The sequence below is a fragment of the Hyperolius riggenbachi genome, chromosome 12, assembly GCF_040937935.1.
Source record: "Hyperolius riggenbachi isolate aHypRig1 chromosome 12, aHypRig1.pri, whole genome shotgun sequence".
Taxonomy (NCBI): Eukaryota; Metazoa; Chordata; class Amphibia; order Anura; family Hyperoliidae; genus Hyperolius; species Hyperolius riggenbachi.
In genome coordinates, this window is record NC_090657.1 from 164511633 (window position 1) to 164538986 (window position 27354).

General features: G+C 46.9%; 1 protein-coding gene across 7 annotated transcripts in view; it reads right to left on the reverse strand.

The window, feature by feature from the left end:
- Positions 1 to 27354, reverse strand: part of CDH4 (cadherin 4) — a 1011299-nt gene that overhangs the window by 44428 nt on the left and 939517 nt on the right. For all 7 annotated transcript variants that reach the window (XM_068263314.1, XM_068263308.1, XM_068263309.1 and 4 more), the window contains one exon: positions 20374 to 20511. In XM_068263314.1, coding sequence (XP_068119415.1) covers positions 20374 to 20511 — 138 coding nt within the window. The remainder of the gene's footprint in view (positions 1 to 20373; positions 20512 to 27354) is intronic.

The following is a 27354-nucleotide window of genomic DNA, read 5'->3' on the forward strand; positions in this document are numbered from 1 at the left end:
TGACCCCCAACAAAACAAATTCAGCAATCATGAGCCCCCTATCAAGACAAATTAAGCAATCATGAGGCCCCTAACAAGACAAATTCAGCAATCATGAGTCCCCCAACAAGACGAATTCAGCAATCATGAGGCCCCCAACATGACAAATTCAGCAATCATGAGTCCCCCAACAAGACAAATTAAGCAATCATGAGGCCCCCAACAAGACAAATTCAGCAATCGTGAGGCCCCCAACAAGACAAATTCAGCAATCATGAGGCCCTCAACAAGACAAATTCATCAGTCATGAGGCACATAAATAGACAGCATTTCACATAAATAGGCAGAATGCCCCCTTAAACGGGAACTTAAGTAAGAGGTATACGGAGGTTGCCATATTTATTTCCTTTTAATCAGTACCAGTTGCCTGGCAGCCCTGCTGGTCTATTTCTCTGCAGTAGTATCTGAATAACACCAGAAACAAGCATGCAGCTAGTCTTGTCAGATCTGACTTTAAAGTCTGAAACATCTGATCTGCTGCATGCTTGTTCAGGGGCTATGGCTAATAGTATTAGAGGCAGAGGATCAGCAGGGCTGCTAGGCAACTGGTATTGCTTAAAAGGAAATAAACATGGCAGCCTCCATACACCTCTCTCTTCAGTTCCCCTTTAATATGGTAGAGACCTCTCACCTGGCTTCTGAATTCTCCTCTACTGGCTGCTGTGCCTGGCAATACCGTTTTTGGCTGGATTAGGGATGATGTGTGGGCTGAAAGGCCTGGCAGTGATGCTGTGGCCTGGCTGGCGGTGACGCTGTGGCTAGGGATGAGCGTAATGACCTAATTACGAATTTCCGAAATTTCGCGAAATTACTACAATTACGATTTCAGCAGTAATCGAAATTTCGTAATTTTCGCAAATTACGCAAATTTTCGTAATTACGATTACGAAATTTAGTATTTTAAAGTTTGCAAAGGTTTCTATCCCTGTAGATGCCTAAAATGAATAACCAACCTCCTCCTTCTCTCTCTCTCTCTCTCTCTCTCTCTCTCTCTCTCTCTCTCTCTCTCTCTCTCTCTCTCTCTCTCTCCAGAGATTTGTAGTATTTCAAAACCATACTCACATTCATGACATGTCCAGGGATCAAACCCAGGCCAACCACATGGAAGACAGCTATGCTCACCACCATACCACCAAACACACACTAAATAGACTGCTAACCTAAATCTTACTTGTAGACAGTCATATGAGACACATGCTGGGTGCAGGGCTTTGTGATTGGACCATGCGATAGAGTGAGGTGCAAAAATGAAATCATGCCTAGCAGAGGATGGTTTCACAGTGCTAAATGCTAGGCTGGCTGTGGTGCAATTGGTTAGTGTGTCTGGCTGGTAACAGCAAGGTTACAGGTTCGATTCCATCCAGGCATGTCTTTTCCTTTTGCGTTCAACAGTTGTCCAAACAGAGCCAACAGAGCCCCAGATAGCCATGTAGAGTTAGGTCACAGCTAGCCTGGCTGTGGTGCAATTGGTTAGTGTGTCTGGCTGGTAACAGCAAGGTTACAGGTTCGATTCCATCCAGGCATGTCTTTTCCTTTTGCGTTCAACAGTTGTCCAAACAGAGCCAACAGAGCCCCAGATAGCCATGTAGAGTTAGGTCACAGCTAGCCTGGCTGTGGTGCAATTGGTTAGTGTGTCTGGCTGGTAACAGCAAGGTTACAGGTTCGATTCCATCCAGGCATGTCTTTTCCTTTTGCGTTCAACAGTTGTCCAAACAGAGCCAACAGAGCCCCAGATAGCCATGTAGAGTTAGGTCACAGCTAGCCTGGCTGTGGTGCAATTGGTTAGTGTGTCTGGCTGGTAACAGCAAGGTTACAGGTTCGATTCCATCCAGGCATGTCTTTTCCTTTTGCGTTCAACAGTTGTCCAAACAGAGCCAACAGAGCCCCAGATAGACATGTAGAGTTAGGTCACAGCTAGCCTGGCTGTGGTGCAATTGGTTAGTGTGTCTGGCTGGTAACAGCAAGGTTACAGGTTTGATTCCATCCAGGCATGTCTTTTCCTTTTGCGTGCGCGCGCTGCGCCATTGAACCCCATGGGGTATTTTGCGTGCGTAAAACTTTACGCATGCAAAACTTTGTGCTCGGTGTTTGGACAACTGTTGAACTCAAAAGGAAAAGACATGCCTGGATGGAATCGAACCTGTAACCTTGCTGTTACCAGCCAGACACACTAACCAATTGCACCACAGCCAGGCTAGCATTCAGCATTGTGAAACCATCCTCTGCTAGGCAAGATTTCATTTTTGCACCTCACTCTATCGCATGGTCCAATCACAAAGCCCTGCACCCAGCATGTGTCTCATATGACTGTCTACAAGTAAGATTTAGGTTAGCAGTCTATCTAGTGTGTGTTTGGTGGTATGGTGGTGAGCATAGCTGTCTTCCATGTGGTTGGCCTGGGTTTGATCCCTGGACATGTCATGAATGTGAGTATGGTTTTGAAATACTACAGATCTCTGGAGAGAGAGGGAGGAGGAGGAGGAGGAGGAGGAGGAGGAGGAGGAGGAGGAGGAGGAGGAGGAGGAGGAGGAGGAGCTGGCTGGCTGGCTGTGCTATTCATTTTAGGCATCTAGAGGAGGAGGAGGAGGAGGAGGAGGAGGAGGAGGAGGAGGAGGAGGAGGAGGAGGAGGAGGAGGAGGAGGAGGAGGAGGAGGAGGAGGAGGAGGAGGAGGAGGAGGAGGAGGAGGAGGAGGAGGAGGAGGCTGGCTGGCTGTGCTATTCATTTTAGGCATCTAGAGGGATAGAAACCCTTACAAACCTGAAAAAGTAAAATTTCGGTTGGAGACACGAAATTCGTCATTACGGGAGTGAAATTTCGATTACGAAATTGTAAATTACGATTTGAAAATTAATTACGAAATTACGAATTTGGGTCGTAATGTTAAATTTCGCATTCGTAATAAAAGCAGTTCGAAATTTCGAAAATTTCGGCTCATCTCTAGCTGTGGCCGATGCTGTGGCTGAGTTGGCTGGCGGTGATGCTGTGACCTGCCTGGCGGTGATGCTGGGCTGTGCTTGGCTGGTTGAAGTAAATGCTGGCCTGACTGGTGGTGATGCTTTGGCCTTTTTGACAGTGATTCTGGGCTGGTTGGCTGGTGGTGATGCTGGGCTGGCTGGCCTGGATAGTTTAGGTAGTGACAGGTGCCCCCTAGTTAAGGTAGCGCCAGGAGCCCCCCAGTTTAGGTAGTGACAGGAGCCCCCCAGTTCAGGTAGTGACAGGAGCCCCCCAGTTCAGGTAGTGACAGGGACCCCCAGTGTATGTAGTGACAGGGACCCCCAGTGTATGTAGTAACAGGAGCCCCCTGTTTAGGTAGTGACAGGGACACCCAGTTTAGGTAGTAAATGACAGGGACCCCCAGGTTAGGTAGTGAGTGACAGGGACCCCCAAGTTAGGTAGTGAGTGACAGGCGCTCCCCAGGTTAGGTAGTGAGTGACAGGCGCTCCCCAGGTTAGGTAGTGAGTGACAGGTGCCCCCAGGTTAGGTACTGAGTGACAGGGACCACCAGGTTAGGTAGTGGGTGACAGGCACTCCCCAGGTTATGTAGTGAGTGACAGGGACTCCCAGGTTAGGTAGTGAGTGACAGGTGCCCCCAGGTTAGGTAGTGAGTGACACGGACCTCCAGGTTAGATATTGAGTGACAGTCACCCCAAAGGTTAGGTAGTGAGTGACAGGGACCCCCAAGTTAGGTAGTGAGTGACAGGGACCCACAGGTTAGGTAGTGAGTGACAGGGATCCACAGGTTAGGTAGGGAGTGGCAGGTGCTTCCCATGTTAGGTAGTGAGTGACAGGGACCCCCAGGTTAGGTAGTGAGTGACAGGGACCCCCAGGTTAGGTAGTGAGTGACATGGACCCTCAGGTTAGGTATTGAGTGACAGGGACCCCCAGGTTAGGTAGTGAGTGACAGGTGCCCCCAGGTTAGGTAGTGAGTGACAGGGACCCCCAGGTTAGGAAGTGAGTGACAGGTGCCCTCAGGATAGGTATTGAGTGACAGGGACCCCCAAGTTAGGTAGTGAGTGACAGGCACCTCAAAGGTTAGGTAGTGAGTGACAGGGACCCCCAGGTTAGGTAGTGAGTGACAGGCACCCCCCAGGTTAGGTAGTGACAGGGACCCCCAGTTAGATAGTGACAGGGACCCCCAGTTAGGTAGTGAGGTAGTGAGTGACAGGCGCCCCCTCACCTGACAGCCAGGAGCAGCGTCATACCTCAGTATCAGCTGGCGACCAGTTACAGCGGGCGCACGGACTCACCACGCTGTATATGCGGAAGTGGGGGGGTCCGTGGGGAGCAGCGGCGGCGAGGGGAGACAGCGGGGCACCCCAGTAAATAGATTGGGGGCACCCTAGGACATGTTGGGGGCACAGGCCCACCTAAAATAGGGCTAGCGACGCCCATGGTACAATGTATAAACTATAGGCTTGTTATACACCAGCGGTTCTGCATGTGAGCCTGGCTTTCAGGAGCATAAAGACATGATTTGCATATTTGAGAGTGATGCATCATGGGCAACCACCATTGCTCGCTTAAAACTTAAGATCTGTTCTACGAATCAGCCCCAACTGTCTCTGGTATGAAAGCAAAGCTCGGAAGAGTGCAGAAGGCCCAGCCACAGTCATCAGTAACATGACGCCGCCTGATCATAGCCTATGTGCAGAAGTGTCAGCTACTTTCATGAGACGAACCTGACTCGGGAGAGTGCAGAAGTCCCCCGCCGCAGTCATCGGTAACACAGCCTGATCATAGCAACTGCGCACAAGTGTGGAGCCGGCTACTTTCATGAGACGAGCCCGACTCGGGAGAGTGCAGAAGTCCCCCGCCGCAGTCATCGGTAGCACAGCCTGATCATAGCCACTGCGCACAAGTGTGGAGTCGGCTATTTTCATGAGCCTGACTCGGGAGAGTACAGAAAGCCCAGCCGCAGTTATCGTTAACACCGTGCAGCCTGATCATAACCTCTATTCACACAACTGTGGAGGCGGAGTAATGAAAAATATTGCAACCTGTAATATTTTGCAACTCGAATGGACTGTGCTTAAACCTCCCTGGCGGTATTGACGGTTATACACGTTAATACAAAACATGCTGTGAACAGTATTAATGTGCATACACGTTAATACTCTCCTGCACTGACCCTTGCTTGACACATTTTGGCAAGTTACAGGGGAAAAAAAAGGATTATGAAAATTAGTTACATCACTTTTTGCACAGAAATCCTGGGGAAATTGAATGCCAGGGAGGTCAACTGCGCATGCATGCCTTCTTTCACATTTCCCGGTTGTCATTATTTGCAACTGCTGAGGTTTAGTTCCCTCTAGGGGGGTTATTAGTTGCCCACCAAGGGGAAGCGGGGTTATTACTTTCCTCCAGGGGGGGGGGGGTGTTATTAGTTGCCCACCGGGGGTTCTTTATTCCTGGGGGGGGGGTATTGGTTGCCCAGTAGAGGAGGGTTCTGTGTGAGAATAGGGTTAGGTTGGGTTACATTTTCTGCTACAAATACATTGAAATAAATGGTTAGGTTGCACTTTCTGATAGTTATAAGTATAAATATTGCAACTGGTTGCAAAATATTACTAAGTTGCAAACATTTTCACCACACCGGCTGCTTTCATGAGACGAGCCTGACTCAGAGGAGTGCCGAAGGCCCAGCCGCAGTCATCGGTAACACCGTGCAGGCTGCACGGTGTTACCGATGACTGTGGCTGGGCCTTTGGCACTCCTCTGATCATCGCCTCTGCGCACAAGTGTCGGCTACTTTCATGAGCCTGACTTTGGAAAGTTAAACACCGGCGGGGTGATTGCAGACTGCAGTCCCGCTCTGATAGCACAAACACATCTTTAATCTGCTCCCCTCTCTCACTGCAGAATCCCTGATACCATCACCTTGTTAGGAAGACAAATTGGGAATTTATCCAGAATTGGATCTGCTGCGCTCCCCTGTGACTGATGTAGGCGGCGTTGGGCTGACCTTTAACATCCGTTGTGCTTCACAATACCTGATGGTATCACGAATGAACCGTCAGCGATAAGCGAAGAACTCGTTACGCTCTGCCTGGGGTATGCGATTACTCTCTGTGCTCGGCACTCCACTTACAACATTTCATCCGCCGCAGTGAGAGTGGATTAGCTGAAGGCGGCCTGGAGACCTCCATGTCCTAAATTTCAGCTACTTTAGAAAAAAAAAGGCTTCTGGAAAAAGCGCGAGGCAACGTTACCCTCGAATAAGAAGTGCGATGCCTATTGTTTGACAAGGAAGAGTTCAAATCAGAGAACAAAGTAATTACTGTGCTTAACTCCTTTATTTGCAGAGGATACGCAGTGAATAGGCCTATGTCCGTCCTCCCCATTCCATCAGGCAAATAGGTGATGCTTGTGGATCTGGAATGCAGGCAAACTGAGTGCAAACATTCACAGAATTATTGCAGCAGAGGCACTGCTATGTACTTTCTGCACTTGGTAGGCCAGGCTGGATGGATAAGTGAACGTTATTATTTCACCTTTCAAGTGAATATTATGTAAAACCCAGTCATTCACAGGAAAGTACCATAAGCTGAGGAGGGGGGAACCAGTTTCCTGCAGCAAGTACCACAAGCTGAGGAGGGGGGAACCAGTTTCCTGCAGCAAGTACCACAAGCTGAGGAGGGGGAACCAGTTTCCTGCAGGACGTACAACAAGCTGAGGAGGGGGAACCAGTTCATGCAGGAAGCTCCACAAACTGAGGAGGGGGAACCAGTTTCCTGCAGGAAGTACCACAAACTGAGGGGGGGGGGGGAGGCAGTTTCCTGTAGGAAGTACCACAAGCTGAGGAGGGGAAACCAGTTCATGCAGGAAGCTCCACAAGCTGAGGAGGGGGGACCAGTTTGCTGCAGGGAGGTCCACAAGCTGAGGAGGGGGAACCAGTTTGTTGCAGGGAGGACCACAAACTGAGGAGGGAATCCGTTTCCTTCAGGAAGCTTCACAAACTGAGGAGGGGAAACCAGTTAATGCAGGAAACTCCACAAGCTGAGGAGGGGGGGGGGGGCAGTTTGTTGCAGGGAGGACCACAAGCTGAGGAGGGGGAACCAGTTTCCTGCAGGAAGCTCTACAAACTGATGAGGTGGAACCAGTTTCCTGCAGTAAGCTCCACAAACTGTGGAGGAAGAACCAGTTTTGTGCAGGAAGCTCCACAAACTGAGGGGTGAGGGACCTGTCTACTGCAGGAAGCACCACAAACCGAGGAGGGGGAACCAGTTTCCTGCAGGAAGCACCACAAATCAAGAAGTCATTTCCTCCTCTTGAACCGGTACGGGGCCAGAAGTGTGATTTGTAAAGCAGATCAGAGTGCTGGTTAGAGAAAGATCGATCGACCACAAGCTGAGAAGGGGGAACCAGTTTCCTGCAGGAAGTGCCACAAACTGAGGATGGGGAAACCAGTTTCTTGCAGGAAGCACCACAAGCCAAGGAGAGGGATCCAGTTTCCTGCAGGAAGCTCCACAAACTGAGGAGATAGAACCAGTTTTGTGCAGAAAGCTCCACAAACTGAGGGGTGGGGGACCGGTCTACTGCAGGAAGCACCACAAAACGAGAAGGCATTTTCTCCTCTAGAACCGGTACGGGGGCCAGAAGTGCGATTTGTAAAGCAGATCAGAGTGCCGGTTGGAGATAAATCGACTGACCACAAGCTGAGAAGGGGGAACCAGTTTCCTGCAGGAAGCTCCGCAAACCGAGGAAGGGGAACTAGTTTCCTGCAGGAAGCACCACAAACCGAGGAGGCATTTCCTGCTCTAGAACCGGTACGGGGCCAGAAGTGCGATTTGTAGAGCAGATCAGAGTGCCGGTTGGAGATAGATCAATACTGAACATCTAGGGCTTGATTCACAAAGCGGTGCAAAGTGTTTGCACGCTGGTGAAAAGGCCCTTATCACGCCTAAACTCACTTTAGGCATGATAAGAAGAAACTCGCGCGAAGTTACCGCGCGTACGCGCGTAAGTGCGCGCGCAGCACCCGACGCTTCGCGCGAAGCTCCCATTAAGCCCTATGGGACTTTGCGCGCGCGCGCACGCTCTCTCACGCGCGTACGCGCGGTAACTTCGCGCGAAGAGCAGGAAAAAGCGGTGATAACTCAGTGGTGAAAAGGTCATCACGCCTAAAGTCTTTTAGGCGTGATAACTGGGTTATCACCACTTTGTGAATCGAGCCCCTAGTCTCTTCAGGTCAGAGTTATCTGCCGACAAGACCAATATGCCAAGACGAAATCTCTGTTCTGTCTCGTTGGGGTTAATGACATTACTGCTATGCATTTTCTGTAACATGTTCATACCGCCTCCCTCCTCATCACATTATTATATGAAATATATTAACCATGACTATCTACAAATTACATTTCAAGAAGAAATAAAACCTGTTTTCACATATGCCGTATAACACTTATGATTTATTAAAATGTTTTTACATTATAAAGTGAAACCATCAATTAGATCAATAGGAGGACAGACAATTACAGTGGCTTGGTGTAAAACCAAGGAATGATATTGATCTTGCGGTACGTGCCGGTAGCATTTCATTATTCCTCCTAGCGATTATCCACACACAGACTGCATTAATTAAACATTATCAGGTTGTTAAGCTGTGACCAGCATTTCAGAGGTTGGAGAAGTCTAGTTCCAATCAGTCCCTGTTTACAGCAATCCCGTGTCAAACATGATCCCGATACAACACGCGCGTGTCCAGATCTTACCGGGATAAGGAGGACTTGCCTGCTATGTGCTCAGGGCTGGTTCTCTCAGAAAGCAAGGTGAAACATTTGCATCAAGCGCAGAGATAACAGGGGAAGCATGTTTGTGCTGTGTGTTTACACCAACAGCATGCAGTCAGAGTTAGAGGAGAAGCGAGAGGAGAGAAAGATGAAGAGGTTATCATTGGGGAAAAGCAGCTTGTTGTGCTGTGTGAGGAGTCTGATAGTGAGTCTGATAGGAGGGGGAGGCAGGGGAGCAGCAGTTTCATTTGACTTACACAGTAAAATGGAGGAGGTGGCACTGCTGTCCTGACTGAGGAGGAAGGGAGGACAGTAGACTGGGTTAGAGTGAGCAGTTTGTTTGTCACAGACTCACAGCCAGCCAACCAGGTAGCCAGTGTGTTATTGTGTTGAGCTGCAGTATGTCATGTCTCTTGGGTGCTGTGCAAACATTCCAAAATCGGAGAAGAAAGGGGGGGGGGGGGTGCATCCTCACAAGTTTGCCTCAGGCAGCAAAAAGTCTAGGACCGACCCTGTATATGTTTCCTTATTTGTGGTCTGCAGATTTTCTAATTTGTGGTAGAACATGAATGTGAACACGAACTGAGAATTAAAAGTCAGAATAAACATACTTACCTCCAGTGTAGTCTACTCCTCTCCTGCATCCTGTTTGACCACTGTAATCAATGGAATTCTCCGTCCTCCATTTTAAAAATGGCAATTACCCCATAACAGCATCCTGGTAAGCACACTGTTAAACTGTAATATTGTCCATGTGAGCCATAGGGAAACATAGACATTACCTTGCTCATCAGTTGTCCTTTCAGTTGTAACTGACAGCAACTGATATATTTCAGTTCTGACAAAATCTTGTCAGAACTTTAAGGAATCATTGTAAGGTACATCATGTGTTTATTTTAAATAATTTCACTCGGTTCAGGTTCACTTTAAAGGGATACTGTAGGGGGGTCGGGGGAAAATGAGTTGAACTTACCCGGGGCTTCTAATGGTCCCCCGCAGGCATCCTGTGCCCGTGCAGCCACTCACCGATGCTCCGGCCCCGCCTCCGGGTCACTTCTGGAATTTCAGACTTTAAAGTCTGAAAACCACTGCGCCTGCGTTGCCGTGTCCTCGCTTACCCTGATGTCACCAGGAGCGCACGGCGCAGGCACAGACCATACTGGGCCTGCGCAGTACGCTCCTGGTGCCATCAGCGGGAGTGAGGACACGACAACGCAGGCGCAGTGGTTTTCAGACTTTAAAGTCTGAAATTCCAGAAGTGAACCAGAGGCGGGGTCGGAGCATTGGGGAGTGGCTGCACGGGCGCAGGATGTCTGCGGGGGACCATTAGAAGCCCCGGGTAACTTCAACTCATTTTCCCCCGATCCCCCCTACAGTATCCCTTTAAGTCTTTGACTCTGTACTAGGGATTTCCTTTCCTTAGTACTGTAGAGTTTTGTTTATTTGGCACAGACTCAGATCAGCTGATGCCAGATAAATGTGCTTACTGGTTGCTTGAGACTCAATGTTAAAAATAGGCCTAGCTAACACAGTGCTATACCACACTCTATACAGTATACATACCATGAATTCTGTATTAAATGTCATAATACAGTAATTGAAAGTATTGTATATTAACCTTGGGGGAGCTATGGAATCCAGCCTTTAACAGCAGAGCACACAAAAAGCCTAAGAAGTTGGCCTTCACCCCTGTGAGTACTGCTGTCGATTAGAGCTGGTTGGTCGAGACTGCTGGTTAGTTGAGCTTAAAATAATTTGGACTCTACTGTATATGTGAGAATAATTGTTGGTTCCCCTGAAATGTTTGTCCTCCTTACTGTTGTCATTTTACAATGCTGATATGTAAAGGAAACAAGAAATAGGATTGGTTGCTATGGGCAGAAAAGTATAATATCTTCCTACATAGGAAACCCTGGGGCCACAGAAAAAGCTGTTCTAGGTTAATGGAAGACCAGTGCCCAGTAATCCTGTCACCACCAATATCATATGAGTAGAGAAGCAGACAGTTGGCCATTGAGGGCGTAGCTATGATGTACCAGGACCCCCAGCAAAAATCTCCCAGGAGAGATATTGGCTTGAGTAAGGACTTTGTATGTATGTAGTAACTACATACATACAAAGTCCTTACTCAAGCCAATATCTCTCCTGGGAGATAGTACATTATTACTTAGTATTTATATAGCACTGACATCTACTGCAGCACTTTATAGAGTACACAGCCATGTCACTGACTGTCCCTCAGAGGAACTCACAATCTAATCCTACCATAGTTATAGTCTAATGTCCTACCATATCATTATTATTTATTTATATAGCACTGACATCTACTGCAGCACTGTACAGAGTACATAGTCATGTCACTGACTATCCTCAGAGGAGCTCACAATCTAACCCTTCCATAGTCATAGTCTATATGTCCTACCATATTATTATTATGTATTTATATAGCACTGCCATCTTCTGCAGCACTGTACAGAGTACATAGTCATGTCACTGACTGTCCTCAGAGGAGCTCACAATCTAACCCTACTATAGTCATGGTCTATATGTCCTGCCATATTATTATTATGTATTTATATAGCACTGACATCCGCTGCAGTACTGTACAGAGTACATAGTCACGTCACTGACCGTCCTCAGAGGAGTTCACAATCTAATCCCTACCATAGTCATACTCTAATGTCCTACCATATTATTATTTATATTATTATTATGTATTTAGACAGCACTGACATCTTCTAAAGCACATTACAGACTACATAGTCATGTCACTAACTGTCCTCAGAGGAGCTCACACTCTAATCCCTACCATAGTCATGTCCATTGAAGTCTAATCTTTTAGGGGGAAGCCAATTTATCTGTTTTTGGGATGAGAGAGGAAACCAGAGTGCCCAGAGGAAACCTACACAAACCGCGGGGGCATACAAACTCAGTGCAGATGGTGCCCTGGCTGGGATTTGAACCGGACTGCCGTACATTAGAGAATGCCTCAGTCACATATGAGTCAGTCGAGATGGCACGGTGGTGTGGTGGCTAGCACCTCACAGTGCTAGAGACTGTGGAACAGTTACTGGCCTGGACACTATCTGCATGGAGTTTGTATGTTTTTCCTTAGTCTGTGTTTACTCAGGACACTCATGTTTCCAGACTAGAGATGACTCGAACCTCAGATTTTGGTTCGCGGACATGAACTTCTGCAAAAGTCCGGCAAACTCGGCGAACCGCAACAGACTTCAATGGGCAGGCGAACTTTAAAAACTACAAACACTGTTTCTGCCCACAAAAGTGATGGAAAAGATGTTTCAAGTGGTCTAACACCTGGAGGGGGGCATGGCGGAGCGGGATACACGCCAAAAGTCTCTGGGAAAATTACGGATATGACACAAAGCAAGTTTATAATCCCTAAAGGGCATAAATCCCATTACATTGCTAAATTGGAGGCATAAAGTGCTTTAAAACATCTTGCGTGTGTATATATGGATCAGGTAGTGTAAGTAGTGTACTGCTTCACACTGACAGACCAAACTCATTGTTCAACGCACCGCCGCAAACCGCCGCAAAGGCTGTTTATATTTGTGTGCTGCTTTTATTAATGTGTGCATACCATTGGTGTTTGTGTTTTGCGATCAGGTGCCTTCGCAAAGTTGTTGTCCCTAGTTGGGTGTTGGGCTTCCCACGACTCAGTTTCTTTTGGCAGAGGTTGCAGATGGCATTGCTGGTATCAGAGGCACACAAACAAACAAAAAATGCCACACTGGTGAGCTTTGGAATATTGGCATTTGGGTGGTGGCAACAGCAGGCGTTGAAGGGCGTGTTGGCTGCATGACCCCAAGTGTATCACTAAATGCATCATGTGTGAATAACTCCTCTGACACATCAAGTAGAGCAGCTGGGTTGCTAGTGGTAGTAGTGTTAAGTTTTTGTGTGAAATCAGAAGCTGAGCAGGAGGAGGGTGTGTCAAGGAGGTTCTGAGCGGAAGCTGTAGAAGATGTGGTGCGCTGTTTAAGCCATTCAACCACGTCCTCAGAATCTTGGGGGTTGAGGGTACGTGCTTTCTGAACACTGTACTTTGGTCGAGGGCCTTATGAAATCACGCTAGCACGACCTCGAAAATACCTGCGGGGTGGCCTGCCTCTGCCTGTTATTTTTTCCATATTGGGGGTATGCAGTACTACTAACAATATTCAATAGTGGTAGACAGTGTGTGTGTAATCACAGTGACACAGTGTCAAATACACAGCAGCTGTGTGAGTGTGTGTGTGTGTGTATCACTGGGCTGTGTAACACACACAGAGAGATATTCACTGGTCTAATACAGTGTGCTGTCACACAAATACAGTGAAAAGATATGCACTGCTCTAATACAGTGTGCAGTCACACAGATGCAGTGGAAAGATATGCACTGTGCCATTTGTCTAATACAGTGTTCTGTCAGTGGGACTACAAATACCAAGCAGGCAGCAACTGTCTGTGGGCTGTATCTATGCAGTGTCCCCCACAAAGAGAGCTATGCTTTAGTAAGTTAAATCACACAAATAGAGTGGGAAGTAATGCACTGATCTAATTCAGTGTGTCAGCAAACAAGGGCACAGCTGCGACAGGGCTATATCTATGCAGCGTCAGTGTCACACACACATGCACACACACATGAACATTAGCCCTCAAAAGCGGAGCAGTGCTTTCCAGCGCAGGAAGATTTGGGCCGAGCCGGCGCCACCATAGATTGTAATAGGAATTACAACTATAGCGGCGCTCAGTGAGTAACGTCGGCGCCGTCAGTAGGCGGAGCTGAAGTTGCTTTTAAAACACAATAATTCAGCCTCCAGCAATAGCTGGAAGCCAAATTATATAATTCCCCACCATCCATGGCGGCCTGGAGGGGGAATAGTAATTAACGCAGCCGGGACTTGTGCAAGAGCAGGATCAGCCATATACTGGCTGTATCCTGTGCCCAAGTCTTCCAGCGCCGATTACAAATGTATGCCTCAAAGAGCTGTTTTGGGGTGCTTTCAGCAAAAAATTTCAGCAAGGAGCAAGCTAACAAAAGCCTAACTAACGCTTTCCCTATCTCTCCAGCAACCTCTCCCTTCTCTAACTATAGCAGCAGCACACAGAGGGAGAACATGGCCAATGCTGCTGCTCCTGGGGGGGTCCAGGAGGGAGTGCAGCCTGATTGGCTGCCATGTGTCTGCTGACTGTGATGTAGAGGGTCAAAGTTTAGCCCAATGACAAGTATAGAAGGCTGGGCGACCGCACATAAAAGTTAGCTATTTTTGCCCCGGACGCGAACAGCGGAAATCCGCGCGAACTACCCGGCGGGCGAACCATTCGGGCCATCTCTATTCCAGACACATCACAAAAACACACTGGCAGGTAAGGTAAAAGTAAAACTCACTTTCCTGTTCTCATGGCAATATATTCTATCCATTCTGGTAGACACAAGAGAAAATCAATAGAGGGAGACATTTATAAATGCATTGACAAAAACCTGCAGTGATGGAGATGTCCTCCCTGACAGAAGCATGACAGGAAAAAAGAAAACAAAGGACATTGCAATATCCAGAGATTTACTTAAAAATGCCCCATAATAGCAAAACTCGAGTAACCTAACATTTGTACAGTCGATTTCTCCGGTTGGGCACATGAGCAGGCAATACACCTTTAATGTTGAAAGATATCAGATCATTTCCACTTAAATCGTCCTCCATAAGTCCACCGAGTGTAGTTCGCTGAATTATACACAGCTGTGACGTACCAGATGAAAGCTAATATCAGGCTGCTACAGCTGGTGTGTTTGCTCCTCAAGCTAATAGGCAGCAAGCAGAAATATTAAAGGTAGCCATAGACACTATCGATGATGGGCAGATTTGACCAAGAGACAAATCTCTCGCTATTCGAATCTGATTAGAGAGCGATCTGTCGGCTGCCCATACACTGCAGGCGGATTTCCGTTCAACTTCATGCCGAAATTGATCATGAAATTGGCCTTGTGACGCTGCATCTGACCGCCTTGCCGATGGGAAAATTGCATGGTGTGTATACGCCTTTAATAATTAGAGTTCTGCAGAGTCAGAGACGTAGCTAGGGTTTTTAGCACCCGGGGACAAAGTCAGTTTTTGCACCCCCTCTGGACAAATTGGGCATTGGCCACATATCAGAATGTGGTTGTCATGGGTGGAGTCAAATGTACAAATGCTGTTTAGATGTGCCCCCCATCCCCCCCTCTGTTTAGATAGCCTGATACCCCCTTTTAACTAGCCAAATGTTCTCCACATTAGATAACCAGATGTACCCCCCTATAAATAACCAGATTTGCCCCCCCCCCCCTTTAGATAGCCAGATGTGCTCTGCTTTTTCTGCTGCTGTTAACGCTACTGCACTCCTCTGCTGAGGGAGGGAGAGAAGCAGGGGCACTTCGGACAGCCAGCGAGCCGCCTCTCACCACGCACATGGGGGTGCAGCGGCTGTGCTGAGTGCCCTCACAGTGCTGCACCTGGGGACATATGTATCCCCTTGCTCACCCATAGCTACGCCACTGTGCAGAGTACAGTCCACTGTCCCATTATCTGCTTGTTATATGTGATCCTCATTAACACACAGCTGGCATCTAGCACGAGCTTTCCCTCCTATCGGCTCTTCTGAGTAGGGAAGGTCAATGAGACATTAGAGTGGTTGCCAGCGCATATAGGAGCGTGTGTGATGTCACACTTGTCTTGTGTTTGAAGATGGAGCCAGTGGTGGACATGGACAAGGAACGTATATTGCACCGGGCAGGAACATTTTCCAGTGGGGGGGAGGGGGGAGAGGAGTTATAGCACAGGAAGCAGCAAGGTGGTGGATGCTGAAATCGATCAGGAATTGGCCAGTGGTGTATGGGCAGTCAACAGAAATCCCAGCAGGGTGGCTGGATGACAACGGTGGCCAGACCTCACAACTTTTTGAGATAAGAAAGCCATGCCCCATGCCACACCCCTAACCACGCCCCATCACACCCCTAGTCACGCATACCATAAAGCTTTTATAAGAAAAATAATGTAGTTCTATAATTCAAACCACACTAGTCCTTTCTATTCTGGTTCATTATTCTTCATATTAACACAGGAAAATGAGAAATATATCAATTTAAAGGATAGGAATTAGGTTTAGAGTCAAACATCATTTCAGTAGATAAAATATATATATTTACATATATCTACATCAGTCCTGAAAAAAGGACAAATGTGCGAGAAAGAGAGACAAATGAGGTAGAAAGAGGGACAGAGGGACAGGTTTCCAAAGAGGGACTGTCCTTCCAAAAGAGGGACAGTTGGGAGCTATGATGGTGGCAGCTGCCACCCGCTGAGTACACATCGCTGGACGCAAGTGTTTAGAGGAGATTTCTCCCATTAACACTACTAGAGCTTGTTTACAGCGGCAGACAGATTTTTGCCCTCGAGCAAATTGTGCCTTGACAAAGGGGCCCTGTGTGGCTCCAAAACGTTGGCCATATGTTTTATATGGAACCAATAAAGATTCATCTTGGATGTGCCAGCTCTTTTTGATTGATTGGCTGGATGACAACACTGTATGAGTTACTTACATGAATTCTGCTAGGTAATTATTCCCTTGAATAGACTTTTATTGTTTTTTCAGAGATCTGACTGCAGAAGATGATCACCGTATGGCTTTACTGACATTATCCATATAATAACCCATAAATGAGTGCTTGTGGTTTCTGCAGGCAAGCCGACTTTTCATCTCCATATCCCGTCTTACAGAGCAGGAAGTTTAGCTTCTTAGATTTGGTCCCCGCAGTTGATATTTGCTGAGTCTGGGAAGTGATATTTGCTTGCATACAGCTGGAATTAGTAGAAAACGAGGCAGGATGGATTGCGGTAGGGCCGTGTGGCTCCCGTGTAGTTAGTGGCGGTTGGGCTCTCGCCACCTATACCAGCAAAGACCTGTCAGTGAATAATTAATAAGGAAATATAGAAATCACACAGAGTGCAGATCGGGGAATTTATCTTACCCTGAGCCGGGACTTCGTCCAGAAACTTGAAATGCATTTCTGAATGCGCAGCCGGCAAACAAGAAGTCTGATTGTGGAGAAATGGCAAATTCTAACATGTCCCATAGATTTTGGAGGTAACCCAGAGATGGATTAAGATGCAATGGGGCCCTAGGCAAGGTAGTAGATTTGGGGCCCCTCTGTGGTCCTTTTGGTAAGCAGAAGTTAAGAGAGGTCAAAGAAGGTGGCAGTTGGGCCCTTTGACACCCACTACGCCCCTAGCACCTGCCTAGTTTGTCTGGTGGATGATCCTGCTCTGAGGTAACCAGGCAACTGCAGAGGGGTGCATAGTGAATTGTAGTGTGCCCGTATCAGAGCTGTGTGGCTGAATAGTTCTGGACCACGGCAGACTGCATTTCACTCTCCTTACCCAATCAGGGATCTAGGCAACTAGGAGTAAGGATTAGTGAACTTTACATTGGCCTGAGGTAACCTGGACTAGCTTGATAGTAGCCGCATGCCATGGCAGAAAGGGTTAACTTACCCATGTTTCTTACCCTTATCCTTGCGTTGCATGGTGCTCTCCATTTCCCCCAATACTCCCAGCTTCATAGCCAGAGGTCGGAAGGATGGAGAGCAGCAGCAAGAGAAGTGAGTTACCCCTCTCTCTCCCTGGCCACTAACAGACCGGTTCAACGAAACTCAATCCCAAAAACTAAGAAAACCAGATATGATATGTAAAAGTGGCAAAAAGCAGCCTTTGCCTTTTAATTTTCTATGAAACAATGGTGTTATGACCTAGCTCTTGATATAAGTAATCCCTGTCCCTGTAAAAGGCAAGATGTTCTAAGAAGTCATTTTGGAAAAGTGAACATATGGTTTGGGGGTACCTATGTTGGCAGTGCAAGTTCTGTCGGTGACATATGAAGCAGAAATTTGAAGCACAATTATCACTTTTTGGGGGTTTTCGGTACCCTTTCTGGTACTCAGCTTTGGCATAATGATCCCTTCCTGACTAATGCCTTCCCCTTATATTGTAAGTCAATTACTGATGCCTAACATTCCCCTGCCCCCATATGAACCTTCCACTGATACCAAACCCTAATCTTCCCCAAATGTGAAAGCCTTCCCGATACGAAGTCCTATAAACCCTGGACCTGGACTGGTGAGTACAAACTGCAAGAGAGATGGGAAGATGGCTGCCCTAAATGAGAAGACACTAAAGCCTGGACCTCAAGTGATGAGTACAGAACTGCAAGGGAGATGGGAAGATGGCTGCCTGGAATGAGAAAATAGTGAAGCCTGGACCTCTAGCGGTGAGTACGGAGCTGCAAGGGAGATGGGAAGATGGCTGCCTGGAATGAGAAGACAGTGAAGCCTGGACCTCTAGTGGTGAGTACAGAGCTGCAAGAGAGACGGGAAGATGGCTGCCCCTGAATGAGAAGACAGTGAAGCCTGGGCCTCTAGCCAGTGAGTACAGAGCTGCAAGGGAGATTGGAAGATGGCTGCCCCTGAATGAGAAGACAATGAAGCCTGGACCTCTAGCAGCGAGTACAGAGCTGCAAGGGAGATGGGAAGATGGCTGCCCCGGAATGAGAAGACAGTGAAGCCTAGACCTCTAGCGGTGAGCACAGAGCTGCAAGGGAGACGGGAAGATGGCTGCCTCTGAATTGGAAGACAGTGAATCCTGTACCTCTAGCGGTGAGTACAGAGCTGCAAGAGAGATGGGAAGATGGCTGCCCCTGAATCAGAAGATAGTGAAGCCTGGAAATCTAGCGGTGAGTACAGAGCTGCAAGAGAGACAGGAAGATGGTTGCCCCTGAATGAGAAGACAGTGAAACCTGGACCTCTAGCGGTGAGTACAGAGCTGCAAGAGAGACGGGAAGATGACTGCCTGGAATGAGAAGACAGTGAAGCCTGGACCTCTAGCGGTGAGTACAGAGCTGCAAGGGAGATGATAAGATGGCTGCCTGGAATGAGAAGACAGTGAAGCCTGGACCTCTAGCGGCGAGTACAGAGCTGCAAGGGAGAAGGGAAGATGGCTGCACGTGAATAAGAAAACAGTGAAGCCTGGACCTCTAGCGGCGAGTACAGATCTGCAAGGGAGAAGGGAAGATGGATGCCCCGAATGAGAAGACAGTGAAGCCTGGACCTCTAGAAGCGAGTACAGAGCTGCAAGGGAGATGGAAAGATGGCCACCAGAAACGAGAAGACAGTCAAGCCCTGGACGTCTGCCAGTGAGTATGGAGCTGTTATGTAGATTCCATGGCTGCTCGGAACAAAAACACAGTGATGAAGCCTGGACCTCTAATGAAGTTTGGTGGGTGCTTCTATAAACAGTATATTATGATAAGCGTTATGTCAAATCCCTTAAATTATTGTCTTCTTTCAAATACTATTATTGAGGGAAGAACGGCAGTAATAGACAGGACTAGTATGGTCTGGAAAATCACCCACATGAGGGGTTGGAACTGGAAGAATTAACTTCCTCCCAGTGTTCCATAGAGGAGAGCAAAGGGAGTGGTCAGGTGATGGCTCTGTGCAGAGGGAGGAGGGGGTGGTCAGGTGATTCCTATGCTGAATGAGGGGGTAGGTTTGGCCAGGTGATGCCTGTGCTGAATACAGGGGTGCCAGCATGGTCAGGTGATGGCTCTGTGCAGAGGGAGGAGGAGGGGGTGGTCAGGTGATACCTGTGGTGAATGAGGGGGTAAGCATGGCCAGGTGATGTGCTGAATAAAGGGGTGGGCATGGTCAGGTGATGGCTCTGTGCAGCGGGAGGAGATGGGTGTGGTCAGGCGGTTACTCTGTGCAGTAGAAGAAACTCCCACTGCTGGTATTTTTCTGTGTACAGATCATGTGACTGACTTTTGCAAAGTGAATTTTTCTGGAAAAACTGCATCATATATGATCCATTCTATGTGCTCCCCAAAATTGTGAGACAGAGCCATTGCCTCCATTACCACCCTAGGAGAGCGCGCGGCCAGTTGCTCTATCCACCCCACATAGTGCTTCCCAGAGTTGTGCTCCACCAGTGGCTGGTGGATAGACCTATACAATACCGCGAGTGTGTAGCTGCCGCTCTCTCACACATCAGCAGAGGCCCACACTGACTTACAGCTACACTACTACCAATGCCAGAACTGAGGCACAACTGGATGGTGACACCCAATACGACTACCTACAGCCGGACAGGACCAACATTCTGGTGAGAGACTGAGAGCCTGGTCCCTGGCCTTAGAGGGACAGAAGCGATCTTAGGCTGTATCCATGACAGCACACAAAAAGCAGGTGAGACCTGTCTACAGCAGGGCAAATATTCTCTGATTTTTAAAGACACTCAGAGTGCTCTCTCCTTTCTGTACGGTTTAGTATCTAGCGGACCATGAAAGCTGCCTATCAAGAGATTGCCAGATCGCACCATAAAGGGGACTTGTCCAATTCCTTGTTGTTTCACTGCATCAAAGATGAAACCTGTATGAATAATGGTATAGTATCCCTTTACAAACAATAAAAAATGCGGAAGAGTGGACCCAGAGGAAAGAAAATGAAACATGATGACAGGTCTTCCACGTGACATTTCCTCTAGTGAGGAGGAGTGAATGTATATACTGACTTACCATTCTGGAGGTGAATTCCGGGGGGTTGTCATTCACATCCGCAACAGTAATGATAGCTGTAGCTGTGTTGGATAATCCGTGGTTTAAGTTCCCCTCCATATCTGTGGCTTGTATGACAACAGTGTACTGCTGGACTTTCTGTGGAGAGGAATACAGGTCAGTCCAGGTGAAGCAGAGCCCTCATTCAGGCGTAGCATAAACGTTGTAAGAACATAGGAACCCACTGATACTGATGAAATCACACTCACAGAGCATTTACAAATAATATTTTATAAAGGTAGCCCTGAATTGGGGAAAAAAATTAATAAACGTAACTCATGGTTGGCTAGACAACCTCCACCTGAGTCTCCAAACGCTCCTTGCCCTTGGGATACCTCCTCCGTTCCCCATCCATCTTCTCCCCCAAGCCTCCCGGCAGGTCATTTTAGCTGCACACAGCGATTCTGAACTGCGCATGCGTGAGTTTCAAGCTACACATGTGAAAGGGCTCACAGACTAGCGACTAGTTTTATTGCATACACACAGTTCAGAACTCACACCTGTGCAGTTCAGAATTGTTCACAGTCACTTGGGGGAATTTCTGGAAAAGTATTAGCTGGAAAGATTCAGTCCAATACTTATAGGGACAGAGAACCGAGAACGGGAAGGACCCTAAGGACAACGAGCAGCATCTAGACACTCAGGAGGATGTAATCTTCATTCAGTTTATCCCCACTTTTCAGGGATACTTTAAGTCCACTGAATATGTATAAAGTTTTGGGTGGAATAATGGCCCTTTGTCTTATGAGGTACAAAACACTTGAGAGTTTATCTACAATGCATTTACTACTCACATTGGTTCCATCACCAGCTGGAAAAGGTAAATATATACATCTATAGATCAGAATCCCACTTTCCATCACACACAAGTTTATCGATATTAAGTTTCCAATCTGCCAGTCCATCTTGCAGTGCTTAAAGGGAACCCGAGGTGAGCGGGGTGTGGAGGCTGCCATATTTATTTCCTTGTAAACAATGCCAGTTGCCTGGCTGTACTCTTGATCCTTTGGCATTAGTGTCTGAGTCAAAACCCTGGAACAAGCATATGGCTAATCCTGTAAAGCTGAGTCAGAGTACCTGATCTGCTGCATGCTTGTTCAGGGTCTATGGCAAAAAAGTATTAGAGACACAGGATCAGGAAGACTGCCAGGCAATTGTCATTGTTTAAAAGGAAATCAATATGGCAGCCTGCATATACTGTACCTCTCACCTCGGGTTTCCTTTAATTTGTAACACCAAAACTGGAGAACTTCCCTTTTGAAAATCACAGCAGGTTTTCACCAGATTGTTGCCCTTTTACCTAACACTATCACACGTGGACCCGTCTTCAATTCACATTTTCTCCTACATTATCTCCTAGGTGATATTTTCACACCTTATCAATAAAATGCATTTTAAGAAACCAACAAACAAGAAAATACTGAACAGAGTTTTGATATTCCTTTCTAACCCACTTTTTGGTACTTTTTCAGTTGCACAGTGCTAGTCTCCTAGGAGAAAACAAGAGTAAAAAAGTGACTTGAATAAAGGCTATGATATGGTCACATAAAAATTCTGAACAAATAATATCCATACATATATATCCATGAGCAATCAGGATAGGGTGAAGTAATGCAAATTGAAAAGTCAGCTGCAGACAATGGGGAAATAAAAGCACAACTTCCATCTCGGGACAAAGTACTCAGGACAAAATACTCACGGATATGCACAGTGACAGCACAGACATCGTGTTCTGCAGCTGCCTGTTGTGGGGTCTCACCACTCTCCATCCCCACGCAGTGAGCTGACTTTAGGAGCAGGGGGAGGGTGGAAACTGCACTGAGAGCTCTCTCTCTCTCTCTCTGTCTGGCCATTTGTTGCGCGCTCCTTTCTCCCTCTCTCATTTTGCCTTCGGGAGGGAAGTTTAAAATGAGTTGCTGCTGCTACACTCCTCCTCTCCCCCCCCCCAGTACATTGTGCACGGAGGTCTTGCCCTGGGCTCCCAAGCAACCTGGGGATGCTAACTTGCTGTCCCTCAGCCAGCGAGACCTCCGTGCATAGCTCCCAACTGTCCCTTTTTCGGAGGGACAGTCCCTTTTTGGGAGCCCTGTCCCTCTGTCCCTCTTTCACCCTCATTTGTCCCTCTTTTAGGACTTTGTCCCTCTTTCTATGTAAATATATATATTTCTATACTAAAAATGTGTTTGATTGACTCTAAACTTTATTCCCAACCTTTAAATAGATATACTACTAATTTTACTAATTTTAAATGTTACTATGAAGGAAAATGAACCAGGATAGAAAGGACCAGTGTGGTTTGAATTATAAAACAACATATGTTTCTTATGAAATCTTTATGGTATGCGTGACTAGAGGCGTGGTGAGGGCGTGGCCAGGGGTGTGGCAGGGGTGTGGTTTAAGTGTCCCTTTTTCTCATCTCAAAAAGTTGGGAGGTATGTCCGTGTATCTGTTGCCGGTAGCTAAACAGCTGATCTGATCAGCTGATCACATTCCTTCCTACTTTTCCTTTTAGCTGCCCGCTCTCTATTTATACAGCGGTAGGCTGTATCTGTGCATACGCAAGTTGGTGGCTGCAGTTGAACTCAGGGCTGCTGAGTGTCAGGGTGCGATTTCTTGCCTGCGGATGTGAGAAAAAGAAACAGTGAAGGGCCGGTGTAACCCCCCCTGGAGGGAACATTCCCCCCTCTTGCTAAACTAATAACCCCCCCCCAGGGAACATTCCCCCCTCTTGCTCAACTAATAACCCCCCCTGGAGGGAACAGTCCCCCTTCTAGCTCAATGGGATCTGTGGTTGCAAAAAATTACAGGCGTGTTAACAGAGAGGAGCCACGCCTACACAGTCATACACTGTTCTCTATGTCAAGTTGCAAAATATGATGGGTAGCAAAATTTTTCATTACACCGGATTAGGTGCTGATGGGGCCCCAAGCAGCTGCTTGAGGTGCTTAGTGGGTTAATCCGGCCCTGGGGCTAAACGAGATGCAATTTTGGTTTTGGAGCACCAATAGCCATGCCGAAATCAAGATGCTAGGCACTAAGCACATGAATTCATAAGAAGCCATCAGAATTCATATTACTGTAGTTAAGCACGTGTAAGATGGACTGTTTGTCACAGTTGCTAAACTTTGCTCTTTGACCCGTATTATGAAGTCCATAATTAAACTCCATCTGTTATACAGCATAATCCCTCAGGCATCTACTAGATCCATTATTCCATGATCCAGAGTTTATGCAAAAATCTGACATATACTGGATATGTAGCTCCCACGTTTCCATCACATTGTACAAGTAAAGCAGTGTCCTGATCACATCTGCTGCCTTATAATATTTAATGTCCCTTCAATATTGTGCTGTACAGTGCCACATCATTATGCAGCAATAATACAGGGGAGTCCTGATGAATCCCACTGATGTTGCTTACAGCTCTTTTACAGATTTTGCTTACAAGGGCTTCAATATTGTGCTGTACACTGCCACATCATTATGCAGTAATACAGGGGAGTCCTGGTGAATCCCACTGACGTTGCTTACAGCTCTTTTACAGATTTTGCTCACAAGGGCTTGAATTCATAAAGGTATGTTCAATAAAAAAAAAATCAGGTTGGTGAAATACAGCATTCGGTACTTTAGACTTTTTCACAGGTGTGGTAGAAGTTAAAGCATGGCTTCAATTCACAAAGATGTTCTGTAAACAGTAGAACAGCTGTGGAGTAGGTCTCTGTTCTGTTATGGTGATGTTCTCCCACTTCTGTGCAGTGACAGCATTACAATAGTAAGAGGTGTCCCCGGCATCCCTTTAGATCTACATGCACCCTCCTATTCCCTCTGAACCTATTAGTCTTTCTTTTCAAAACATTTTAATGTGGTTGTTCATCAATTACATTATTCTTTCTTAACATTTTATTTAGTGGCCTGAGATGAGTTCTCAATAAACATAAGACACACCATGCTTAGATCATTTCACCAGTTGCTCCTCGGCATCTGCAAACAGGAAGCTAAATGGTTACTGTCTAAAGGGCTGCAGGGGAAATCTCTTCTGTGCCGTCTCTGTTGCCTGAGGGAGAGAAACTTGTCCCTACCGATAGCATATTGGCACCAATAGAGAGAGTAGCAGGAGGGGGGAGACCCTTCTTATAGGCTCTCTGCTTCAGTCTATCATGTTATCGCATGCTGATATCTAGTTTCCGACAAATCAGAACTGGTCTTAAAAATCTTATTGGGCTTTACTGCATATGCTCTAATCTTTATGAATTGACATTTCCTGACATGTTGAGATATTTACCATACAAGTCGGTAATTTACCTCACTGGTTGGTAATTTCAGCTTGCCATGTGGTAACAGCCTTTATAAAGGGGTTACATTAAACTTCATTATTTATCTCATTCTTTAGTGTTTTCCCTGAGAGGAGGTATGTTCACATCTACCTCTTCTTATTAAACAACTTTTAACTATTTTATTTCATTTTGGCACCCTTGAAACATAAGCGTCCAAATTATGCAGAGAATGTCAGTGCTATAAAAATGCATCATAACGAAAATAGTTCTCCTACAGAATGGTGTATTTTAGGTAGCGTTTTGTAGCAGCCGTCTCCATATCTGAAGCAATTAATGGGCATTTCCGCTACAAATTGAAAGATGGGCCGGGAGAGCAGTAGTTTGTAATCAGGGATACATCCATATCATTGCTGTGATTGTCTGGAGGAGACATTTATCTTCTTCTGCAGAATTCCTTCAATAATGTAATTACGGATAAGATTGGAAAGTCAGTGTGGATGGATATTTATGCTAGAAGGAGGCGCAGTCACAGGAAGCGGAGGGTAAATAATTAGTCTACAGTCGGATTAGCAGGCACTGCGTACTCTTGGGCCAGGAATTAGCCCCTAATAGTGCTCATTGTGGGATTGCGGAGGCTGAGAATGAATCCTGAAATGATGTTTACTGAAGGAGGACCTCTGGGACCTGCTGATGATGACATTAGGACGTTAAGATGTTTGAAGAATCAAGCTGGCGTCACCCTGGAGGCCCCAACAAGGGTTCTGCGTCTGGCAGTAGCCGTGATATGAAACTTGTGCCTGGTTTGAAATCTTGATCATCTTTGCTATGCAATGCAGTCACGTTAACCCAGGCTTGAACTTCATCCCAATCAGTAGCTGATACTCCCTTTTCCCCAAGAAATCTTTACTTTTTCTCCAATACAGCATCAGGGGGGGGGGTCTGCATGGCTGATATTGTGGTGAAACTCCTCCCACAGTGTGATGTCATGACCATGGTCCTGACAGTTTGCTGTCTGTGATCCTCATTGCATTGTGGGAAATAACTGATTTTTCCAACTGCCAAGCAAGCAGCATCTCCATCTGTGCATAGAACTCTCAGTAACGAACATTGCGTACAGATCACCTGACAGGACTAAAGATGTCACCACCAGTGATAAATTCCAAAATGTAAATCAGGGAGAGGAAAGATATTGCAATGGGCAAACACTGACTAAATAATCTATAAATAAATATTGTAAAACATAAGCACTTGTAAGCATTTTGCCATTTTCCCTACACTTCCTCTTTAAAGTTTACCTGTAGTGCAAAGAAGTGCCCCTCCTCCTTGCCATTCCAGCACAGAGACCCCCTGAGGCAGGTTGACAAGGGCTTGCCGACATAGCTGGACCATATTGCACAGACCATCTTGCACCTGCAGATTAGCACGAAACCAGCTTTTTCCGCCAAGCCCGAGTGGCAGCTCCGTGCTACTGCGCTGGTGTGAGTCGTGCACTCGTTCGTGTAGGGAGCGTGCCCGCAAGGTTCCTGGGGTACAACAGCTAGAACCACGGGGTACTGGGGGATGAAGATCCAGAGGCCAGTGGTTTAAATGCTGTGTGTGTACACAGTGGAACATTGGTTTGCGAGCATAATTCATTCCGGAAACATGCTTGTAATCCAAACCACTCTTATATCAAAGAAAATTTCCCCATAAGAATTAATGGAAACACAGACGATGCATTCCACAATCCAAAAACAGATATAGTAAACTATTTAATACAAAGTACAGTATAATGTAAACATGCATACAGTAAAACAAATGAACCTGCACTTTACTTTTGAAACGAATTGTGGCTGGTGTGAGGGCAGGGAGAGGATAACGGTTATTGTGTAGGAAGCAGGGGTGTACCAATGGGGGTTGCAGAGGTTGCGACCGCATCGGGGCCCTTGGGCAAGAGGGGCCCTGCAGAACCCTCCCTCAACTTCAGTATTAGCTCTCTATTAGTCCTGTGCTCATAATAATGACTTCTATAGATACTTTAAATAGTGGTAATCATTAATTAACTGCTCCCCATCCCCTTCTTGCACCTCTGACACTGTAATTGCCATTGGCAGGTTTTGGTGCGCCATATAAAATGTTACGTATAGAGTGTTTGGGGGGCCCCAATGTAAAGCTTGCATCAGGGCCCACAGCTCCTTAGCTATGCCACTGGTAGAAAGCTGTTCGCTATAGCAGAATCAGTGCTATCTGTGGACTCAACCCAATGTTTGGCTTTAGCAACGAACTTATCCAGTGACAGCTGCTTTTGCCTCCTTTTCAGGATTTTAGTGATGTGACATTGTGCCGTCCCTACACTCAGATCTACAATCCTGCAGAGTCACACAGAGATGACCCCTTGTCTCAGTTGTGATGACAGGACGCAATTATACGTTGTGAGCTTTATGTCTTGCAAAGCGCTTGCAAACCAAATTACTGTATACAGTATATCTACCTCAGATCCAATATTTACAGACCACTATTTATATTTATGAGCACCAGACCCATTTTCCGTGGTTTCTGTGGAGAGTGGAGGCGGTTCCTCTAATCCAGGGGTCTCAAACTCAATTTACCCGGGGGCCGCAGGAGGCAAAGTCAGGATGAGGCTGGGCCGCATAAGGGAGTTCACGTGTCCCCGCCGCAAAACGAGGGC